General features: G+C 42.9%; 1 protein-coding gene and 2 non-coding genes across 3 annotated transcripts; all 3 read right to left on the reverse strand.

The window, feature by feature from the left end:
* Positions 1-4,975: 4,975 nt before the first annotated feature.
* On the reverse strand, positions 4,976-7,893 carry RPL27A (ribosomal protein L27a). Its single transcript, XM_055548709.1, has 5 exons — positions 7,747-7,893; positions 7,287-7,350; positions 6,786-6,861; positions 6,024-6,198; positions 4,976-5,145 (listed from the first exon to the last, which is right to left on the reverse strand). The coding sequence occupies exons 1-5, from the start codon at positions 7,747-7,749 to the stop codon at positions 5,017-5,019; spliced, it is 447 nt and encodes a 148-aa protein (XP_055404684.1). The 5' UTR covers positions 7,750-7,893; the 3' UTR covers positions 4,976-5,016.
* LOC129629354 (small nucleolar RNA SNORA3/SNORA45 family) lies at positions 5,245-5,373 on the reverse strand. Its single transcript, XR_008703188.1, has one exon. It is a non-coding gene; the product is annotated as a small nucleolar RNA SNORA3/SNORA45 family (small nucleolar RNA).
* On the reverse strand, positions 6,486-6,615 carry LOC129629353 (small nucleolar RNA SNORA3/SNORA45 family). Its single transcript, XR_008703187.1, has one exon. It is a non-coding gene; the product is annotated as a small nucleolar RNA SNORA3/SNORA45 family (small nucleolar RNA).
* Positions 7,894-24,250: the final 16,357 nt, after the last annotated feature.

Genomic DNA, 24,250 nt, shown 5'->3' on the forward strand with positions numbered 1-24,250 from the left:
AGTGAAGAGGAACTAAAAAGCATCTTGATGAAAGTGAAAGAGTTGGCTTAAAGCTCAACATTCAGAAAACAAAGATCATGGCATCTGGTCCCATCACTTCATGGCAAATAGATGGGAAAACAGTGGAAACAGTGTCAGACTTTATTTTTGGGGGCTCCAAAATCACCGCAGATGGTGATTGCAGCCATGAAATTAAAAGATGCTTACTCCTTGGAAGGAAAGTTATGACCAATCTAGATGGCATATTCAAAAGCAGAGACATTACTTTGCCAACAGAGGTCCATCTAGTCAAGGCTGTTGTTTTTCCAGTGGTCATGTATGGATGTGAGAGTTGGACTGTGAAGAAGGCTGAGCGCTGAAGAATTGATGCTTTTGAACTGTGGTGTTGGAGAAGATTCTTGAGAGTCCGTTGGACTGCAAGGAGATCCAATCAGTCCATTCTAAAGGAGATCAGCCCTGGGATTTCTTTGGAAGGACTGATGCTGAAGCTGAAACTCCAGTACTTTGGCCACCTCATGCAAAGAGCTGACTCATTGGAAAAGACTGATGCTGGGAGGAATTGGGGGCAGGAGGAGAAGGGGACAACAGAGGATGAGATGGCTGGATGGTATCACTGACTCGATGGACCTAAGTTTGGGTGAACTCCAGGAGTTGGTGATGGACAGGGAGGCCTGGCGTGCTGCAATTCATGGGGTCACAAAGAGTCGGACACGACTGATCGGCTGAGCTGAACTGGACCTATAATTGTATGACATCAAGGATCTCGGATTGCTTCCTTTCCACGATTGTGACCACAAATGCTCCCATACATTTACAAAATGCCCCTGTAGAGGATGGTATCACCACTACTGAAAACAAGTGTCCTTAGTGCCTTTCTGGGAGATTGCTCAGGGACAGGCAATGCTGCCTCCTCTACCAGAAGTTGAACTGTTAGCCCACCTCCATTCTGGAGTTAAGAAAGGCCCCTGGGTTTTCTCCTGTAATCAGGTAACTTTGAGAGCAGAGCAGGTTACACTATTACATCTTTCTAAATGCTTTTTTCAGTAAAAATTACCATACATGCTTTGGTGAACAGTGTTGAAATGAGAAGGCTGGGCTTCTTTTTAAAGGCAGTATTTTGGAATGCCCTTGGAAAGTAACTGTAGTTCACACTGGTTTGTGGAATTAGGACGCCAAGAAAACTAATTACATCACAACTCAAGTTTAAATTTTGTTAAAAATAACATCCTTTATTTTGTAAATAGCCTTGTAATTCACCTTGTTCCCCAAATGACTGATTTATAGATAGGTAAATAGTGTATTTTTTTAAAGCCAACTTTAAGTGAAAATCAAACAAAAACTGGGCTGCAAAACAGAACCAGAATGAAACATACACTTGAAGGTCCCAGAACTCATGAGGCAATCTCTATATTCTTCCTCCAGAACTTTACTATGTGCATGCAACCACTTTTTTTTTAGCCGAATATACCTCTAATACTCATCTTTTAATGGCAAATTAATTCTAAAAAATCTGGAATTCTCATCTTGGAGGCGCACAGAAAGCCCAGTTCCCGTTTTGCATGGCCAAAGCGGATCCGGAGTGCAGCGAGGGTGGTGGAGAACTCAGGTTTGAGCCCACGCCACACGTCGTGCTGGGTCGAATTAAACCTCCCGCCTAGCCCGGCGCCACAGGCCGGCCCCGCCCACTGCCGGAAATGGTGGAACCGACTCCGGACGTACTTCCGGCCACGGCGTGGGAGGTCAAAGTGACGCCGGAACCAGAGCCTCCCACACTGCGGAAGCGGCTCGGATCTCCGCCGCTAGAGCGCGAAGTTCTGCCTGGCTCCAGTTGCCAGAACCGCGGTATTTCCCCCGCCGTGGTGCAGGCCTTTGGTTGGTTTTCATGCCACGGGCTGGCTGCTCCTGGGCTAGTAGCAATGTTTACCTGAATTGACAATTTAAATCCTAAGGTTTTGACGAGGACTTTTGTAAATTATGGTGTATTTAGCTCTTAATGTAACATTTCCCACAATTATTTTAAAGGGCAAAAGGTTGAGGACCACCGAGTTGAGGGGATATCTGATTAGAAAGCTCTGCTCCCCGTGCACTTCATCAACGTGCACCTTGTGGCCACTGGAGGTAGTGGCAGTGTGGGCCTGTGCCTATGGGACAGGCTAATGCAAGTTTGGCAGGCTTGTCCAGGAACTTTTCCTATGCATTGGCTGTATTTTGTATCTGTTTTGGCACCTTTCCCTTTAAAATCAAAACATACGGTTTGCTTTTGGTGCTATGCAACAAGCTAAGTGCTCGTTCTAGGTGTGAGAGTGCTCAGTCATGTCGGAGTCTGTGACCCCATGGAATGCAGCATGCCAAGCTTCCCTGGAGTTGGACACATCACCAACTCCCGGAGCCTACTCAGACTCATATCCATCGAGATGGTGATGCCATCCAACCGTCTCATCCTCTGTCATCCCCTTCTGCTTTGTCTTTCCCAGCATCAAGGTCTTTTCCAATTGGTTCTTCGCATCAGGTGGCCAAAGTACTGGAGTTTCAGCTTCAGCATCAGTCCTTCCAATGAATATTCAGGACTGATTTACTTTAGGATCGACATGTTGGATCTCCTTGCAGAGAGCACTAGGTCGCTCCTCATTATCCTGGGGCATGTTTGTTTTTTCACCAGCCACACTACTTCCTTTGGCAGTATTACTAGTAATCAGAGGGCCTGCTTGGTTACTGTAACTATAGACAATGGTGAGCGAGATACACACAGCAGCTCACACTCATCAGTAGCTGTATTCTCCATGCCTGGAGATGGGATGGCATGGCATTTGAGGAATCCTATTTAGAATGGCTGTTCTACTCTTATATTTAGCATACCCAACAGGAGCAGCACCTCCATACAGGACTGGGATGAGCATGATCCCACCTAGTTTCAGGACAGTTATGCTGCAAGATGCTAGCAATGAAAACTGGGCAAGAAGCTGGCCATAAAGAGATTATTGACAAATCTGTCCTCCCCAAACAGATTTTGCTGCCAGCCCCACCCCTATCAGTCACAAATCTTATCTTCTTATGTCTTCTGAATCCGACTTGTCTTCCATCCTCATGGTCCTGCCTCCTACCTTCCACTGTACCCCTCAACTAAGTCACAGCCTGGCCAGAGTACCTGTTCACTCCAGGCTCATCTCCCAACTTGCCTAACCTTCCCAAATTGGGTTTCCTAAATGCACATTTGCTCTTCCCTGTGTTTAGATCACTTCCCCACTGACTGAATCACACCAAGGTTAACCACTTGTCACTTGGGTGAGAGTAATAGTTCATTTATATGTTCCTTACCAAGAGCTGAGCACAGAAGTTCAGTAAATGCTTTCCATTTTACTTAGTCCACACAATACCCAAAGTAGGTGCATATGTGCTCAGTACCCTTTAAGACGTCACATAGCTATTAGGTTTAGATCCAAATTTCAAATCCGGCCTGAATCTTAAGACACTGGTATTTACACTTTTCTATACCTTCAGTGTCTAGTAGAAATCAACGTTTCCATATTTTAAGGCCTCCAAAAGACATTAAAACCCACTTTTACTTTTCCCCATCAGTACCAACATGTTATGTCAATAAGTTACTAGCTTGTCCAACCAAGTGCCTTCCTGACCATTAACTCTCATTATATAAATCAATCACATTTCCTCCACTGTGCTTCTTTACATTTGATCATGCCCAATATCCTGTAAAGGCTGTCACAACAAACTGGTCCCACAGAAAGTCATGGTTCCCAGCCCATTTATGACCCCACAGAGCAATACAGAAACAACCCTGTACCAGACTAAACCTGTAAGTACAGTTTTAGTAAGCTTAAGTGCCATCCTAACTATTCTTTTGGTCACGTTTCTACCCCGCAAGTTTTATGATGGGTCAAAAACACCTTCAAGATCTTGGGATAAACTATAGCAAATTATAATGTACTATAATATGAAGAGGGTCCTGTTGGCACACAAGCATTGGTCATCTTGGTTTTGCAGGAGATACAAACTCTAGAAAACCTGATTCTGGTTTCTGGTCTTCAGTGTTAGTTGCTGAGGCGTGTCTGACTCTTTGTGACCCTATGGCTGTAACCCACCAGGCTCCTCTGTTTGAGGGATTCTCCAGAGAAGATACTGGAGTGAGGTGCCATTTCCTCCAACAGGGGATCTTTCCAACCCAGGGATCAAACCTGGTCTCCTGTATTGCAGTCAGATTGTCTGAGCCACCAGGGAAGCCCTTTAGCATCCCCCTAATTTATCTACAAGATACACTCAAACTACAAGGAAAATCATTAGCATTTCATGATGTATCTCTTTAAACATTCAGATTCCTATGCACAAGGATCCTTGAGTTCTGACAACTGATTTCTAGAATCCAAACCATGGATGGGGTTCCCAGGTGGTACAGTGGTAAAGAATCCACCTGCCAATGCAAAAGACATGAGTAACTTCCCTGGGTTGTAAAGATCTCCTAGAGTAGAACTGGCAACCCACTCCAGTATTCTTGCCTGGAAAATTCCACGGACAGAGGAGGGCCACAGTCCATGGGATCACTAAATGTGGGACACGACTGAGCACACACACAAACCACTCTATTACTGTCCCATGTTTCCAATGTGACCCAGAGATCTTGTACGTAAAGGTTCCACATCAAAACTGAGTTTCTGCTTCCTGAGCTCCAAGGAACAGTTAAGGGCACATTCTCCCACTCACTGTAAATTCAGAACATACAATTCTGAGAGACCTTTCAACAATCAGATAAAGTTTCCTTATCAACAGGTATCCTCACTGAGTGAGAAGCCTCAAATGATGTAACCAGCCAAGGCCTGGAAGTGCTGGTGTTACCTCTTTGTACTTTGAGGGGAGTTGGCAGAGGAACCCAGGTCCTAATACCCTTACTCTAGAATCTATTAGGTGGGTTTCTGTACAGGTAGGGAGGTAGAAATGCCAAAGAACCTACACTCAAACCAGAAGAGAAAAGCACTTAACATTTAATGAATTTCCCAGCATGTGGCTTCAAGCCACCAGGACACAAGCCCCACCTACACCCTTAATCTTCTCCTCAGCTCTTCTGCTGAAGAATTTGGCCTTCACGATGACAGGCTGCTTTGGGAGCTTTCCTTTCCCCAGAACTTTGTAGTAACCCTAGAAGAACAGAGAAAAGGGTTTATAATGCACCACGGCAGTCACCAAGAGTATAAAGAAAGATTCTTGTCAATCCACTCCATCTAGGAGCCAGGGAAGGCATGTTTCTGATCTGGGCACTCACGGAGGCACCGACTGCCCTCGCCAGTGAATCAAGACCAGCAGGTTCTATCCGAGTACTCTAGCACACCAGGACAAAAGCTGTCGGGATGTGACTCTAGTCTCGGGCAGAGCTCAAACCCCCTTTTCCTATTCAATTACCACTTGATAAGCAAAAAAGGAAAAAAATCACATTTCCAATCATGTTCCAAGAAGCCAGGGTCATCAGAACTGCTCAAAGACCAGGCTGAGAAAGGGAATTTTAACTTTACTGAAAGTCTCCTCAGGGTTCTACCTCCATATTCATGGAGGGTAAGGAACACAAGGACCAGACTCCTAATAATATACAAAAATGCCTTTTTGGGGTGCAGGGAGGGATCTCTTCAGATAATGTTCAGCCTCAACTATCAACTGAACATATTAGGATTGTATTTTATTAGAACATAAAGGGTGAAGGGCTGTGCCTCATTGTAGTCTTGTGTAAAACAGACCAGAGCCAGCTAAAGTAAATTACTACTTAAGTTCAGATGAGAAAGCAGGGTATTGACAGTAGGAATAAGATACCTGATCAGATAAAAATTCAAGTGAAAAATGAAGTAAATAAATGAGAGTAAAGTATCACTCTTCAAAGGTTTTACATGATCACAACTGAACAAGAGTTCAGTTCTGTTCAGTGACCTACCCGTGGAAGTTCTACTGAATGAACTGTCTAGTAGGTAGCCGGGTGTGTATTATCCATTATTTTGAAAGGCACATAAAAGGCAAAAATAGTCACTTACTGATCGCACCACATCAATGATAGGAGCAGCTCCTGTCTTGTTCTTGGCAGCATTTACTCGTGTCTGCTCACTAACCAAGGTCCACAATTTATCAAGGTTGACAGTCGGGCAGAAACTCTGGTTCCTCTTTAAGTGGTAATGCCTCATACCAACTTTCCCAAAGTATCCTGGGTGACTGGGAAAACAAGGCAACCATTTTCATTACCTCATTCCAACTGAGCTACGTTTACCATCTTCACAGTCCATCTCCCTCCATGACAGTGTACACTGTTCACTTGTGCAGAAGAGCAACCTAGTAGGAACTCCACTTGTCGAGTAAAACAAATCTTAGGACTAGAATTCAGGTCACTTGAGAGCTTCTACACCCTCCTATCACACTGGACTCCTAAACAAGTAGTTTTAATACCACCCCGCTAAGTTGTCCGCATAAATAGATCTAAAGGTTGTGTAAGTCAATCTGATGCATGTCACTAACCTGGTGACTGACTATGCCATAAGGGCCACAGCCAGTGAATAAAGTCAGCAGTTACTCTTCGAGGACTCTAGCACACTAAGGCAACAGTGGATACCCAAGCGTGACTCTAGCCTCGACAAGTGATGACAAGTTCAGTTCACATCAAACATAAACTAGAGAAAAACCAGCAACAGACAAGGTTCGTGAGTAGTGAGACTTGCTTCCCGCTGAAGACGTTCTTAACTACCCTCTACCCCTAAATCCCAAGCTAGTATTGTCAGTAAAAGGACAGTGAGAAAACCACTCACTATTTGTCGAAGTTGATCCTGTGATGATGCATGCCACCAGCATTACCTCGGCCTCCCGGGTGTTTCCGGTGTTTGCCTGCAGGAACACATAGCTACATGGCTAAAATAGCCTTCTCCAACCCGTCAATACTATTGTAGCAAAAGCATTTCCCCATACTTCTGGGCCTTGGCTTAATATCTCTTCCAGCAATGTTGCTCCTTCAAGACTCTTGGGATAAATACCACTTTGCAGTGTTCCACGTAACACTAACACAGTACTTCATGCCTTCAACCAATTCAATACTGGGTCTCGTTCCATTTCCAACCCCCCAACTCATGTGAAATTCTCTACAACCGGAGCACAGACGATTCTCAAATAAAAAGCAAGCATCTAATGATCCAGTTCAATCCAACTCGACCGCCATGAGCTCTGACAAACCCACTTCACTTAGCTACCTACTGACAACCCAGCAGCCGGCAGGTAGAGTCCAAGGCCGACCAGAATGGGGAAACAGCACTTACCGATGCGGCCGTGGCCGTGGCTCACGTGGCCCCTAAGTTTCCGGGTCTTCCTTAGTCTGGATGGCTGTATGGGAAAAGGTACTTAGTGAGAAAGCCTAAGGGAAGCGGGTTAGGGGGCAAAGCTTGCCAGTCTTTGAGGGACCCGCAGGCAAAGGGGTTTGCTCTGTGGCGCCTTCAGCAAAACTGAGGTTACAGCCATGCCTGAAGCCGTGCGGCCTCATCAGGGAAGATCCCGGGCGCCCCGGCCCGCGTGTCTCAAGAATCTAAGCTCCTGGATGAACACGCGGCCCTAGCTTCCCCGCCCTGCTCCGGGCCCATGCCGGCCACTCCGCCCCGCGGCTGGCCATACGCAGCCTTGGAAGACCAGGGCAAGCTCGGGAGTAGGTGGCTGGGGTGCTTGGTGAGTAAAGCTCGCGGGCTGAGACTACGACTACGCGGACCATCCTCAGGAACCACCTACCATGTCGGCGGCTTAAGGGAAAGAGGAAGGCTCCCGCGAAGTCTCGCGATCTACCGAGCACGGGGGCGGAGTTATCGCCTCACTTCCTGTCTGGGAGGCAGGGTCGCGGGCGGGGCCGCTTTGGCGTCGCGGGTCTCGCGCGACTTCGGGTCTTGAGTTTTCCTTTTCCTGTGGCCTCCCTGTTAGTTACAGAGCTGTTCCGGAGGCTGCAGTGGGCGGGGTATCGTTTCTGTGATGTCCCGCGGGCGCTGGCGCTCAGAGGCTATCTGTCTCGGAAGGCGGGGTTTGGCGCCCTAAGGTGCATTCGGTTGTGGCTCTGTTGGGCCTGGCTTTTTTCCCAGCGCCAAGGCCCCGGAATCCGTCGGGACCACCGTGTTTCTCAGCTCCTCACCAACTGCCCCATACCTCAGCGACCCCGCGCTTCTCGCTGTGTAAGAACACAGCGAGGTCGTCTTGGCCCGGGCGGTAGCGGTTGCTTGCGTGTCCCCTGGCTGCATTGAGGGACTGTTTGACCCTCAGTGTGCCCACCCGGTCTCTCTCTCTGCACCCTTTCAAGTCTTCGTAGATGTCTCTACCACCCTCTGGGAGTTGCTCGGCCCACCCTCTTGAGTGGGCTCAAGGTCTTCCTTTCTCCTTGTGCCATTGTCCTGGGCATTTCACTTTAAACAAGCTCCTTTTAGGGACCTCTACACCAGGTTGCTTTAGGGTCCTTTGTTCTCCAGACTGTAAATCTACCCGTCCATTTTAATTTTCCCTGGAACCTGCTTAGCATGCGCATGACCTCGTCTTCTGGACCAGAGAATCGCTCCTCGATTAGGACTCTGCAAGAGTCTACTCTTGCAGAACTTCTCTGACTCATTCAGTTATTGTTGCTTACTTCTCCCCACTGTGCTACCTTAAAATCTACCACAAAACTCTTCTTCTTGTTGGTCCATATTTATCTTTCCTACCATACCAAATTCCTTAAAGGCTGGAGGATTCTTTTACCCATGCACTCCTAGCTCCCGGCATGAAGTACACGTTCAACAAATGATCCTTAAGTGAATGAATGCACCTGCCCTCACCTCCCTTTGTAGATTAAAGTGGAAGAGGCGTCTTCCCGTTTTAAGTCTTAACCTGTGTTCAGGATCACCGTCCTCAGTTAACTCTAGTGTGGGCTGCGTGTGTGAATTTTCTGTTCCTTGTTCCCTTCAGCTAAAATATAGTTTAGCTAAAGTATCCTAAATTCTCCCTGTTTCTGTTTATTACCTCTCCTCTTTCCTTTTCAGCCAGGCTCCCCAAAAGAATAGTCAACAAATCCTGTTAATGCTAGCTTCCCATTCATTGTTCAATCCACTGCCATCTGGCTCTCAGCCCCATTATTTCAATGAAATTGCTCTTACCAATGTCATCAATTAACCAAACACCAAACTGAATGGCCCCTTCCTCATATCACTTGTTTTTTCTGTTTTACTTTACCCATTTGACTCATTTTTCTAGCTCATCTCTTGCCTTCCTCTGTCTTCCCTTCAGGTTCTTCTAACTTTGTCCACCATTTAAATATTGGTGTTCTTCAGCCTTCTGCCTGTCCCCCTCTTTTCATAGTACACAGTCTTCTTGGGTGAACTCGTCTTGAGTGGCTTCAATTCACATCTCTGTTGCTGAGCTCCACAATCATTCACTTATGGTTAATTTCTGGTTAGTGTCTCAGCCATTCTAAGATAAACTAGATAGACAAATCCAAAGACTTGACTCTTTTCCAGCTCACTGGTGCCTTCCTTATTCTGTATCTTGGTGTGCAGCCTTGGCAACCTACATAGTGATGTCAGGGAGACTTGAAAATTGTCCCCAAACATTCTTTTCCTCTAATACATTGTCATCATGTCATTTTTTCTATACCTAGCCTCCTTTTTTAGCCTTTGTGCTAAAAAGCACAGCTTTCATTAACACCCTTATATCTCTTATCTGGAGTTCAGCACCCTCTTGTGATCATCCTGTCTGCATTCTAAACCTCCTCCAATCCCTCTGTCCTTCACACCTCTGTCAGGTTAATCTTTCCAAAATGACTCATCCCTTCACTTCATAAAAAAGTTTGGAACAGAACTCCCTATTAGCTACAGAACACCGCCCACTTGCCTTTCCAGACTAACCTGAGCTTTTTCCCTACACAAGCTTTCTGCTGCAGCCAAACTTAGTACAGCCCTTCTACCTTTTTTCCTGTGCTAGTGTCATTTCTCATGCCTGGAGTACTTATCTTTTTCCTAACCAGATGCCCTGAAGTTTCTTCAACCTTGAAGTCCTACCTTACATTCTGCTGCTTCAAGAATATTCCAGTCCACAGTAAGAATAGCCAAATACACCTTGCAGTTTACAAAATATGTCTGTCTGCCTGAGTGGGCAGCTCTATTAGCCCCATTGTATGAATGAGAGAGTTGAGACACAGAAGATTGACTGATTTGTCAGAGGCTACAGAGCAGCTGCTAATCAGAGCCTAGACCTAGCCTTAGGTTTTTTTCTTCAGATCTCCTGCTTTTACCTCAGTAGTCACTCCCTCTGACCTCACGACATTATGGTCTTCATCACTCCTTCAATCCTTATTCACACACTGTCTGTACCAGCAGAAAGAGCCTTGAGAGTTGGGGGCAAGGCATAAGAGACCTCATCCTCTATTTGACATCAAAAGTGGCCTGTAAGTGCACAAGTAATGAGCTGAGCTACCTGGAAACGACCCTTGGTAAGATGGTCTGTGAATGGAGGTAAGCTGGGCAGAGTTTGGGGAATGAAAGGTTACCTTCAAGTATCTAGTAAATAGGAACTGGAGCAAGGACCAAGATAGCCCAGGGCGTGGAGGTAGAGTGGTTGGTGGGACACTGCTTCTGGACAGTTGTGTCAGGTTTCTTGGTTACAAACGGGCTACATCTTATCCCTCAGGTCACTCTTCTGAATGGAAGGCCTTCCTGAGCGGTCCAGCACTGAAGTTGGGTTCTGTGTTCACCTGACATTCTTCCTGTTGATAGTTTGATCTCCAGGGTAGGGAGAGTGCCCTGGACAGTTGTCTGCTTTTGGTTTTCTAGCCAGCTCCCTCTTCTTCCCAAGGAAATCATGTAACTTTAACATAAGGCTCCTGTGGGGTTTGTCAGCGTGGGTCAGTTTCCCTGTGTCAGTCAGCTCTGAGAGAGCTAACAAAGCTAAATTCTGTATATGCAAAGTTAAGTAGATGCTAGACATGAGGTACTGGGTGACCTAATGTCACCAGGCACAGGGGGCATGATCGTGGACATGACCCCTGAGAGGCCTCTTTCTCTGTGACATCTCTTCTGAAGTAGAGCATGGCCTGTGACATCTCAGACATGTGGACTCTCCTCAGAGAGTCAGGGCCTCAGAAAATGCCTGGGAAATGAGCAGAAGGGAGACAGTGCTGGGCAGCAGCCTGGTGAGGCAGGTGTTTGCAGTACTGACCTTCTTACTCCCTCAGCCCTCTCTCCAGGTGGCCTTGTGAACACACTGCCGCCTGAAGAAGGCCTGGTGGTCCCTTTCTCTTCCTTTCCTCTCTGGGTTCCTGATTTCATCAGCGATCCTTCAGACAGCAACAACAGCCTGGGTGCATTCAGCCTTGCTTTCTTGCTCTCCATCTTCAGAGTTGTACATTTGGAAATATGTTGCTCTCCTTTTTCAAGTGGGGCTTCACTGGTGGCTCAGATGATAAAGAGTCTGCCTGCAGTGCAGGAGACCCAGGTTCGATTCCTGGGTCGGGAAGATCCCCTGGAGAAGGAAATGGCAATCCACTCCAATATCCTTGCCTGGAAAATTCCATGGGCAGAGGAGCCTGACAGACTACAGTTCATGGGGTTGCAAAGAGTCGGACACAACTGAGCAACTTCACTTTTGTTTCTTTCTCCTTTTTCAAGTAGAGGATTAATTTAAGATGGGACGAGTCAGGATGTCTTTTCTAAGTGAGAATTTGAGAAAAACTCAGATCCGAATTTACTTCAGAAAGAATTTTAAAACTTACATGTCATAGAAAAGACAATAAAACATGAAAGAAAAATTTGAAAAAAATATAAGTACAAACATCTCAAATTATAATACCTTACAATACTGTTTTCATGTCTGATTATTACCTTTTAGTTGTTATTCACATGGAGACATAGCTGTCTGCAAAGCTGATGATCATGGTACACAAATCTTTTTGTATTCTGTTTTTGGTTTAATACTATTACATTTTTTCTGTATCACTACCCAGTATTCATGATTATTATTTTTAACAGCTAGTAGTTTATCTTCAGCACATACTATAATTTACTAAGCAATTTTCTTATGTGTTTTCTTTTTTTTTTCCTTTCTTATTGTTCTCATTGTGTTCTTTGCTATTGGAGAAAATGATGCAATGAACTCTGGTGTATGTGTAGCTTTTTTCTTCTTCTGTTGAATAACTTGTCTAGGATAAATTCCCAGGAGTGAGATTACTGTATTATAGGGTACGAACATTTTTATGATTCATTTTATGTTGCTATATGTATGTATATTTTTTATAAATGGATTGTACCAGTTTATGCACCATCAGCACGTGTGGTTTCCAGTTTAAACTACACCAGGTTCAGAGTTTTTGCTTGTTTTATTTTGTTTTTGCTTTTATCAGTAGTTTTTGATATAGCCACAATATGGCATTTAGGGGGAAATTCATAGGACCACACAAGGTTTTCTTTATTACAAAGTAAAAATAAATATAATTCGAGGACTAAGAGTCCTTCCTTTCTGTGTTGGATAGATTTTTAAAAAAAATCTCATTGTTCTATGTGGCAAATGCATTCCTAACAGCTTTGTTGGAAGCTAGGATGGAAAACCTTGCTGCCATTAAACTCAGAATAGCAAAATGTGAAGGGAAGAATGCCAGGATCTTCGAGGGCAGTTCATCCAATAGCACAACGAATTCAATTGCTCTTGAGTTTTATTTTAGATGATAAAATTCATGGAAAGAACACAAAAGTTTTGGTTCATTTCCTACCCCTGTTTTCACTAGCTGAATGATTTTGAACAAGTAGCATTTTCTCTTTCAATCTTAGATTACTTGTCTGTATAATGAAAAAATACTGTGATTCACTCATTCATTTTAGAAATATTTATTGGGCACATGCTGTGTATTCAGACACTATGTATAGGTGCCAGGCAGTGAGGGGAAGGTACCATGGTGAACACAAAAGACAAAGTCCTGCCCTAGGACTGTATCTAAAACAGGCAGTGAACAAGTACACAAATAAATAATGTATCACATTCAACACAGTCTAGCATAGAGTAGGTACTCTCTCTTTACTTGGTGTTCTTCCCTCCCATTTTCCCCCCTAAAATGTATACTATTTTGATGATAATTTGTTCTGTACTACCCATGCAAACAATCTTTGAAATTCTAACTCCCAGTATGGTACAGAGTGACTTGCTCTGTTATTCCTTGGCCAGGTTACAGAAACCCAGTTAATCTCTCCCTTCTCTCACCTCTGGGAGTGGGATCTTAAGGGAGATGGTTTGTAAGCAAGGTAACATACGTGAGGTTTCCCTTCTGTCTTTCCAGTCTTTCGCTTTAATTTAGCTCAAGTCGCTTCATGACTTAAAGTGGAGGTCATAAGCTGATCGCTGGTATACTTTGTTTGACTCATGCTGTTACGATTTTTTTAAATTTAGTTGGTTGCCAACATTTAAAATTTTTTTTAAAATTTGGATTTCTGGTGTTTTGAAAAAACTAAGACTCGGCAACACTGGACCCACATTCTTTTAGGTGAGGCTCTTTACTGTTTATATGACTAACCCCTGGAGGCATTTGAATTGGCTACCCCTGGCTTAAGTACATTCTGCCAAGCAGCCCCTTAACTTTCCAGGTCAGGGAATATAGGAAGGAGAGAGAAGAGCTAAATAATGGTGAAAAGGAAGAGGGGATAGAAACGGGATCATTTGGCCTTCCCTTGCTTATCTTCAAATCAGAGACTCATTGCATGTGCATGCTCAGTCATGTCTGACTCTTTGCAGCCCCATAAACTGTAGTCCGCTAGGCTCCTCTCTCCGTAGAATTTTCCAGGCAAGAATACTGGAAGTACAAATACCATTTTGTACTTCAGGGGATCTTCCCGATCCAGGGATAGAACTCACGTCTACTGTGTCTCCCGCGTTGGCAGATGGATTCTTTACTATTGTGCCACCTGGGAAACCAGAGACTCATTGCTGTGCCTTTAATTTAACCTTTACCCGCATAGAGTTAATTCAATTGCTCTTCTAAGACAGAAATCAAATACTTACTACTTTATATTCTTACCCTGAGTTGTGCCCACTGGTTTGGAAAGCCATGCCACTTCCTCAGATACCCAGAATGGTCATTCAGAGTCTATTGCAGCTGTTCTCAAAGGGTAGTCTAAAGGCCCATGGAGGGGGTCCCTGAGACCCTGTCAGGGGTTCCACAAGGTCGAAACAATTTTCACAGTAATACTAAGATGTTATTGGGCCTCTTTACTGGGTTGACATTTGCACTGATAGTGCCAAAGCCAACGTCAAAGATGGTGTGAAACTGCTGGTATTTACGTGTATGCCTCACAGCCGGCATTGGCTTGTAAAAGAAAAGAAGATAAAAAGAGAAGAGCCAGTTCCACTGAAGAATGTCCATGTTTATTAACGTTCAATCCTTGAATACAAGTTTCTTTAATATTCTGTGTGAAGAAATAAGTATGCATAAAGCACTTCTGCTGTTTATCAAAGTGAGGAACTGTAGTTGTATCCCTATTTGACTTGCATGCTGCACTAGCTTTATTATTATTTTGTAGAATACTAGTTTTATTTGAACAACTGACAGACAAACTGATTATTCAGGCTTGGGAATTTGGCAGATATTTTCTTTAAAAATGAAGTGAGCCTATCACTTCAAGAAAGAAAACACTTTATTTGTTGCCAATGATAAAATTTGGGCTTGCAAGCAAAAATTAGAATTCTGGTAAAGTTATAGCTGCCTCTGTGGATTTGACAACTTCATAACATTTACAGAATTTTCTGATGCAATTAGAGGTGATATTAAAGAGTGACTTTTTTTCTGTAATGAAATATGTCAATATTTGGAATATTTGCATTAATCATTGAATTGGTATTTTCCAAGTCAATGCTTGGTGTTATAAAAATTATGCCTGGGTTAAAGAGTGTTTCAAAGTGTTAAAGCAGACTGGTGGATGGTAATGTAACAGGATAAGAAAAGTTCACTGATGGAGTATCAGATTCCACCAACCTTGAAGAAACTACTGCTCTTGGATAGCCTCTGCCTACAGTAGCTTGAAGCAGGACTTCCATTCCTGGCCAGAGATTGAAGTTAGGCTATGTCAGTGAGATCACTGAATCCTACCATTAGACCACCAGGCACCAGTGGTCAGTGATAAGGTTCTAGCCAGTCAGTTGTGTAGAAATGAATTTCCACATAGAGATGGAAAGTACTGAAGCAAGTAAAGTGTTTGTTGCTGCTGCTAAGTTGCTTCAGTCGTGTCTGACTCTGTGCGACCCCATAGATGGCAGCCCACCAGGCTCCGCTTTCCCTGGGATTCTCCAGGCAAGAACACTGGAGTGGCTTGCCATTTCCTTCTCCAACGCGTGAAAGTGAAAAATGAAAAGTGAAGTTGCTCAGTCGTGTCTGACTCTTAGTGACCCCATGGACTGCAGCCTACAAGGCTCCTCTGTACATGGGGTTTTCCAGGCAAGAGTACTGGAGTGGGGTGCCATTGCTTTCTCCGAGTAAAGTGTTTATTAGGAGGCAAAAGGGTATGTGTGGATAGACACATGGGTGGGCTCAGAGAGAGAGCTTGCCCTCATGGTAGTTTAAATCACTTTTATGAGGCATTTCTTCTGGATTTCCTTTGGCCAGTCATCACTGCCTTATTCTGAGTCCATATTTAGCTTATCTCAGTGTCCTCTGATGTGTGTACGTGCATGTCTTAGCCAAGATGGATTCCAGTGAAGAGGCCTATGGGGTAGCTTGACATCGCTTCCTATGAATTGATGCCCTCCCTTTTGACCTCCAGGGAGCTTTCCTGTGTATGTATAGTCAGGAAGGTCTCCTTGACTTCAAGAATGAGGAATAGGTGGTCTTTTATGTCTTATTGGGCAGGGCTTAGCTTCTCCCTCCTGCTGTTTTTGAGTATCTATGCATAGCAGACGAACTCCATCTGCCCAGCCTGGGGCCCATCTATCTCCTGACTCACTACCACTTGTTAAATTTTGGTGTACTATCAAAGAAGATTATCTACAATTATCTAATAAGGCTATTAAAATACTTCTATCTTTTCCAACTGTAAAGCTGTTTGAGGCTGGATTTTCTTCATATACTGTAAACAAAACAACATGTAATAGATTGACTGAAGAAGCTGGTGTGGGAAAAGCCAGCTTCTATTAAGTCTTCTGCTGAGCCAGACATTAGGAGGTTTGCAAAAAGGCAAAAACAATGTCACTCTTCTCACTAAATTTATTATTTGAAAGTATTTTTTCCTGAAAAGTATGTTATTCATGTTGACTTGTAATAGGTTTATTGTGTTTGAATGAATTAATATTTTAAAATTATCTCACTTTTAACTTATAATATGGTAAATGGCAGTAGATATAACCACATAAGTAAAATCTCTTTGGGGTCCTCAACACTTAAAATAAGTAAAGTGGTTCTAAGACTAAAAGGTTTGATATTCTCAAAAGTCTGGCGAAATAAACTTATCCACATTTAAATCTTTTAAGAGACATTGTCCTCACCTCCATCAGGGCTGCTACTGTGGCTGTGCTCTGGAAAGTAACTGCTCTTAGAGCCTCAGAATGAATTCAAGATAAAAGCCCATCCGTTACTTTATTTAGTGGCATCTTCCTGGGCTCCCAAGAAGCCTGGCCCCTCCTGCCTCCTCTGTCCTTAATGCGCTTGGCTCCCAAAGACTGGAATTGAAGTGACAGTTCTCTTAAATAATTATAGAGCTCTGAATTTGAATTAAATGAATTTTGGTTTTGTTTTTTTATAAATAAGTACAAATATAAAACTAGGTGCACTCTTTATGCTTTTATATAATTACAAAACCTAAAACAGCTGATAAATGATAAAAAAAAACAAAACAAACTAACAATATTAATTTCATTTGCACATGATGTGTTGCTAAGCAAAATTGTCACCTCAGCTTAAGTGAGGTGCACCCTGTTGTGGCTAAGTTTAGCAAACTTGTGCCACAATGATGGTGGTCCAGTTTCCCCACTACTGTCTGTATTCCAGGTTCTGTGGAACATTCACCATCATGCGCTGTGATTTCATTTGGGCTTCCTGTGGCAAGAATCCGTCATTTACATATTATCTGCTCCTTTTTCTTCTCATTATCCTGAGACAAAGTAATACTGGTATGAACTAGATCCTAACTTTTTAACACTGCCTCTAAAATCCCATCATGGTGGATATATAGATGACCCAGAGTATTTATACTTTAAAAAGCTCATCAGAATGAAACACTAATTTACAAAAGTTGTTGGAGAGAACTCAAGAGGACATGTGTGTGGACATTCAGAAACATTTCGGTTAAGAGAATGGAGTCTGAAATCAGACTGACCTGAATTTGAATTTGAACTCTGCTATTGACTGTCTGTCTTTGTGTCCAATTACCCAAATTCTCTGAACCTCATTTTCCTCAGCCTGTCTCTGATGGTTTTATTTCATTTTTTAAAATACAATCCCTATCTCCAAGGGTAGTTGGGAGGATGGAGATAAAGTATATGAAGCACCTGGCATAAACTTGGCATTTAGTAAATTTCCTTCTCTTTTCCAAAATGAAATGTTGGATCAAGCTTGTCCATTGATAAGAGAAGCACAGAAGTATCTGGGACATTTTTGAAGGCAAACCAGCCCTGTAGGACACACACAACCTAGCAGACCCCTCCATGCTTTGTCTTCCCGGCAGAAATCCGGGACTGTCTTTTGGGCCCAAGTGAGAATTCGGACTGTTCCCGTTGTGGGATGTGAGCCTCCAGTTCTAGGGACAGACATAGCCTGGACTTCTGAGGCCTTGGTTTTTGTGTCCTTTCCAGCCCTTTTCCCAAAGAAGTAAATCACTCTGCTTTGTGCTACACTTATAGGGAGTAGAGCTTGGTTTGCTTTATACACTACTTCACACTTGAGAATATTAATGGAAAAGCCCCAGTTCTGGGCACATGTGTGGGCACAGATATAGGCATGAGCTTTATGGGGCAGTCACTAATGCACCAGAAAAACAGAAGCAGACAGATGGAGGCGACACTGATCTGCTCATTGTTCCAACAGGACCTGCACAGTGTTGGTGCCTGGCTTCTACCCTGTTAGCATTTGCTCTATAAGAATTGCTTCCAGTGCTTGATCCAGGAGCTAGAGCAGGTTGCTGGGGTTCAATGGGACTGTCCCAGATGGTAAGTACAAAGGCACCAGAGGTTCACCTCCATCTCTGAAACAGCTCTTTTCCCATTTCATAGGAATTGAATTTCAGGTGTAGAAAGAATCAGAATTTAAAAGCCCATGGGATACTCATTGCTGAAAGCAACTCTTTGGGGAATCTGTGAGACAAAGCAAATCCTCTTGCTGCTTAATAGATCTGTTTTGTAGGCTAGGATTTTTCATGTTGGGATTTCCTTAAATTGGTGGCAGACTCAGAAACCTGGAGAGTTTGATTCAGGGTTTGGCTGCCTCCCCAGAAGGAGAGGATATGTCCTAACCCACTAAACTTCTGAAGCAGGGGAAGAATAGCTGGGCCCCTCAGGTCAGTCAGGGAAAGATTTTGAACAGACTTGCACTGACTAATGAACCATTCCCCATCTATGCTGAACTCCCCCCTACTGCAGGGAGGAGCTTGTGCCTTTCTTCTGAACGTCAGGTTTCCTAGGAGACAATCTCATTGAGAACTGTGAAGTCCTTGGAGACAGCAGCCAGGTCCCTTCATTTCATTATTCTAGAACAAGGCATGTTGCATTGGTGCATTGAGTGTCTGCTGAATGAACTTGTGTGATGAAAAAGCCAAATCAGTTGACAGCATTTAAAAACATCATCATTTTTGTTTGTTTTGTTGTCTGCAGTATTTTTAAAGTGATTTGTAGCACAGGTCTAGGTTATCTGAGGCATTAGACCATTGCAGGTACTTTGAGATCTGAATTTTGAGATTTTTAAACCTTGGACAAGCTACCTAACCTCTGTTAGTTCTCTGTTGAGAGTTTGGAGTACAGAAAAGATATGGTCTACTTAGATTTTTTAAATTAATATGTGATTTTTAAACTTAACCACTTAAACTTAGTTCTTCCCTAAGCTTTTAATTTTAACTTACAAATCTTATTCTATTTATTAATATAGAAAATTTAACAGTCACTTTAAAAGGACCTTTAATTAATATTTGAACATATTTACAGCTAATATTTGCTTTTATAAATTAATTTTTTAAAAAATAATTCAATTCTCTAGCAAATAAACATTCTAAAGAACTTAACTCTTGGAAATACAGTAAGTTAAATTTATAAAAATGGAGAATCAAATATGTCTTAAAAGTTCCAGCACTGTTGCATTATTATCCAGAATATGTAAAGAGCTCTTACAACTCACCAATGTAAAAATGGGCAAAGAACTTGAATAGACATTCTCCAAATATGATACTGTCACTAATATTTAGGGAAATACAAGTCAAAACCATGATGAGATGCGACCTTACATTTTTTAGCATGGCTACTATTAAAATAAAGAACAGAAATAACAAGTGTTTGTGAGGATGTGGAGAAATTGCAATCCTGTGCACTGTTGGTGGGAATATAAAATGGTGCAGATTCCATGGAAAACAGTATCGTGGTTCCTCAAAAAATTTTAAAATAGAATTACCAGCAATTCCACTTCTGGAGTTAAAAACAGGGACTACAAGAGATATTTTTGTGCCCGTGTTCATAGCAGCATTCTTTGCAACAACCAAATGTGGAAGGAACCTACGTGTCCCTGGACAGATGAATGGATAAACAAATGTGGTATCTACATGAAATGAAATATTATTCAGCCTTAATAAGGAAGGAAATTCTGACAAATGCTACAACATGAATGACCTTTAAGAACATTATATTAAATAAGCCAGTCACAAAAAGACAAATATTCTATGATTCTGCTTACATGACGTACGTAAAGTAGCTAAATTTACAGAGATAGTATGGGGATTGCCAAGGGTGCAGGGAGGAGGGGATGGAGAATAGTTTAATGATACAGAGTTTCAGTTTTGTGTTTTTTAAAAATTTTAATTATTTTATTGGAGCATAGCTGATTTACAATGTTGTTAGTTTCAAGTTTTGCCCATTTTTTAAATCAGTATTTTGTTGAGTTGTATGACAGCTTTATATATTCTGGACACTAGACCCTTATCAGATAAATGACTTGCAAATATTTTCTCCCTTTCCACGGGTTGCCTTTTTGTTTTGTTGATAGTGTGCTATCAACACAGTGAAAGTTTAAAATTTTAAAGTCCCATGTACCTATCTTTTGTCATCTGTGCTTTTGGTGTCATACCCAGGAAATTATTGTCATAAAACTTCCCTCCTATGTTTTCTTCTAAGAGCTTTATAGTTTTAACTCTCATGTTTAGGTCTTTGGTCTCACTTAAGATTTCTACCATGAATTAATTATTCATATCTCAAGACTTTGTTTGACTCTAAAATCAGAAACATTCAAAAACTAAGATCATGGCATCTGGCCCCATCAGTTCATGGCAAATAGATGGGGAAACAATGGAAACAAGTGACAGACTTCATTTTCTTGGGCTCCAAAATCACTGCAGATGGTGACTGCAGCCATGAAATTAAAAGATGCTTGCTCCTTGGAAGAAAAGCTATGACAAACCTAGACAACTTATTAAAAAGCAGAGACATTACTTTGCTGACAAAGGTCCGTATAGTCAAAGCTATGGTTTTTCTAGTAGTCATGTATGGATGTGAGAGCTGGATCGTAAAGAAGGCTGAGTGCCGAAGAATTGATGCTTTTGAACTGTGGTGTTGAAGAAGACTCTTGAGTCCCTGGACAGCAAGGAGATCAAACCAGTCAATCCTAAAGGAAATCATCAATCCTAAAGGAAATCAACCTTGAATATTCATTGAAAGGACTGATGCTGAAACTGAAGCTCTAATACTTTGGCCACCTGATGAGAAGTGCCGATTCATTAGAAAAAACCCTGATACTGGGAAAGATTGAAGACAGGAGGAGAAGGGGATGACAGAGGATGAGATAGATAGATCACATCACCAACTCAATGGACATGAGTTTGAGCAAGCTTCAGGAGATGGTGAAGGATAGGGAAGCCTGGCATGCAGTCCGTGGGGTTTCAAAGAGTTGGACATGACCGAGCAACTGAACAGCAATAACAAAAGTTACAAAACTAAATTCATACTAATGACAATGATTAGAATCATGGTGTTTGTTGCCAAGTTATTCTAAGTACAAAGAATGAAAATATAAGCTTTGGTGTCAGTATATCTGGGCATCTTAGTGTGAGTTCTAATCTGCGTGTGTGTTCAGTTGCTCCATCGTGTCCCACTTTTTGCGACCCCATGGGTTGCAACCTGACAGGCTTCTCTGTCCATGGAATTTTCCAGGCAAGAGTACTGGAGTGAGTTGTCATTTCTTTCTCCAGAGGATCTTCGAACACACATCTCTTGTGTCTCCTACATTGGCAGGTGGATTCTTTACTATTGAGTCACCTGGGAAGACCCAAGTCCTAATCTACCTACCACTTAATAGTTGCATAGTTTGGTAAGTTTTCCTGCCTGTAAAATGGAGATAATAATTGTAATTAATTTATAGGGTTGTTATGAAGAGTAAGTGAGAACATACACAGAAAACATTCTGTACTATATGCCTCGGATATAGTAAGAGACCAAGAAATGTGAAAAAAAAAAAATGCTATTATTTAGAACTTGTGAAACTGAAGTGGAAAAATCTGTTAGATGTGAATATGCTTGATTTGGAGTCAGGCCATTTCTTGAATATGCTGCATCTTCATTATTTAGTATGTCCTATGGTCTGGCCAGGCTGTTGTTACCTTCCATATTTGCATTTGTGGGTCAGAGTGGAATAAGCTTCCTCTGCTACTTGGAGGTTTTAGGATTCTCTGCTGTGTGCTATTTGTTGGTTCATATGGTAGTTACTGACTTTCAGGTACCAGGCCTTATGGTATTTAGGGCACTGAGATGAAAAGACCAGGCCTTTGCCTTCAAGGAACTCATATTCTATTGAAGGGCAGATAATAATACAGTGTTGTAGGAATGTGAAGGAAAGACTCTTTAGTTTAGGCAAAGGAGCAATAACTCTGGGAGGTTCTTAGTGCACAAGGACTAGTGGATATCAGTTGCTCAGTAAATGTTTTCTGAAGGACTGAACAAATGGCACCCAAATGAGCTGACTGATGAAAAGCAGAGATTTCACCTAGTTCGGGCAAGTCCAGTGAGATACCCAATACCTGAACTTAGATTTCTGATCCTTAATTTGAGAAGCCAGGCTTTGGGAGTCTCATTCTTTGGAAAGAGCTTTTAGCACCTCCACTTTATCCAGCAGAGTAGGATTACAGACTTGCTAAAAGGCTTATCCTACTTCTGCCAATCTGTGATTTTCAAATGTCACATATGGGAATAGGTAGAGGGTTAGCAGGGGAGATGGACAGAGGCTGAAGAATTAAATAGGCCCTTAGTTTCAATGCCTCCAGACACACGGGGCCACATGGCATGGGGATGAGTCCATTTCCATAAATCTATTCCTCCTGGTTGTTGGGCACAGCCAAGCAGTTGCCATGTTGAATGGAAGCAGGACTATGCCTGAGCTCAGGGTCTTACCAGCTGATTTTCAACTAATCCCTCAGTGGAGCCTCCCCAGGCCTGCATGTTTGCAGTGGGGCTCAGCACAGGGGGAGAGCATGAAGTGGGCATCTTCTCATTCAGCTGAACTGTGCCTTGTATCTCTGCAATGCCACGTCCAACTCAGAACCTGACACTGGTTGAGGGCTTAAGTGAATACTTATTGAACAGATGATAAGCAATGGGTCCACAAAAATATCCATGGCTCTTGTCTGAAAGGAAAACTTTTTCCAGTTGTGACACTGCCCCTTTCTATTCCTCAAGTTGTGAGGTGCAGATCATGTTTATCAAGCATCTTCTGGTTGGCAGAGGCTATATGGAGTATTTATACCTGTATTATCTTTTCTAGAAAACTTCACAGCAACCCTCTAACATAGGTATTATCCCCATTTTACAGATGAAAAACCTGGGAATTGAGATTATGTAAGGATGGGCTGGAAGAAGCATAAGCTGGAATCAAGATTGCCAGGAGAAATATCAATAACCTCAGATATGCAGATGATACCACCCTTATGGCAGAAAGTGAAGAGGAACTAAAAAGCCTCTTGATGAAAGTGAAAGAGGAGAGTGAAAAAGTTGGCTTAAAGCTCAACATTCAGAAAACAAAGATCATGGCATCTGGTCCCATCACTTCATGGGAAATAGATGGGAAAACAGTGTCAGACTTTTATTTTTTGGGGCTCCAAAACCACTGCAGATGGTGACTGCAGCCATGAAATTAAAAGATGCTTACTCCTTGGAAGAAAAGTTATGACCAACCTAGATAGCATATTGAAAAGCCCAGACATTACTTTGCCAACAAAGGTCCGTCTAGTCAAGGCTATGGTTTTTCCTGTGGTCATATATAGATGTGAGAGTTAGACTGTAAAGAAGGCTGAGCACTGAAGAATTGATGCTTTTGAACTGTGGTGTTGGAGAAGACTCTTGAGAGTCCCTTGGGCTGCAAGGAGATCCAACCAGTCCATTCTAAAGAAGATCAGCCCTGGGTGTTCTTTGGAAGGAATGATGCTAAAGCTGAAACTCCAGTACTTTGGCCACCTGATGCGAAGAGTTGACTCATTGGAAAAGATCCTGATGCTGGGAGGGATTAGGGGCAGGAGGAGAAGGGGACGACAGAGGATGAGATGGCTGGATGGCATCAACAACTCGATGGACGTGAGTTTGAGTGAACTCCGGGAGATGGTGATGGACAGGGAGGCCTGGTGTGCTGTGATTCATGGGGTCGCAAAGAGTCGGACACGACTGAGCGACTGAACTGAGCTGAACTGAACAACTACTAAGTGTCAGGTCAGGTCGAGTCAAACTCAGGTTCATCCACCTTTGGAGCTTGTGATCTGTACTGTGGCGCTTTGCTCAGGGGGAGATTCCTCACCCACTGGAATCACAGCGCTAATGGAGAGACTCAAGGGAGAATCTGAGGAAAGACCCAATCCTGCAGCCTGAGATATTGGGTACAGATCTTCCATCAATGCAGTCACAGCCTAGTTGAAATTCTCCCCAGCAACTCCATCACACTAGGAAGTGGATCTACATCAGGTCTTAGGCCCTGAGGAAACCAGTGGGACCAGGTCTTTGAAAGCTAGTGATGGGGACCAAAGCAAAGGCAGTAGTATGCTGAGCACATACTGTCTCAGCTGTGCTGTGAGATGGCTGGCGTGGC

The sequence above is a fragment of the Bubalus kerabau genome, chromosome 15 (genome assembly GCF_029407905.1).
Source record: "Bubalus kerabau isolate K-KA32 ecotype Philippines breed swamp buffalo chromosome 15, PCC_UOA_SB_1v2, whole genome shotgun sequence".
NCBI classification, from domain to species: Eukaryota; Metazoa; Chordata; class Mammalia; order Artiodactyla; family Bovidae; genus Bubalus; species Bubalus kerabau.

Excerpts from the sequence above, each read along its gene's own strand:
- RPL27A (XM_055548709.1), bottom strand. Across the intron at positions 6,199-6,785 it reads AGGATCAACTTCGACAAATA|TCACCCAGGATACTTTGGGA; the intron begins GTGAGTGGTTTT and ends TTGTTTTCCCAG. Across the intron at positions 5,146-6,023 it reads TCATTGATGTGGTGCGATCA|GGTTACTACAAAGTTCTGGG; the intron begins GTAAGTGACTAT and ends CTGTTCTTCTAG.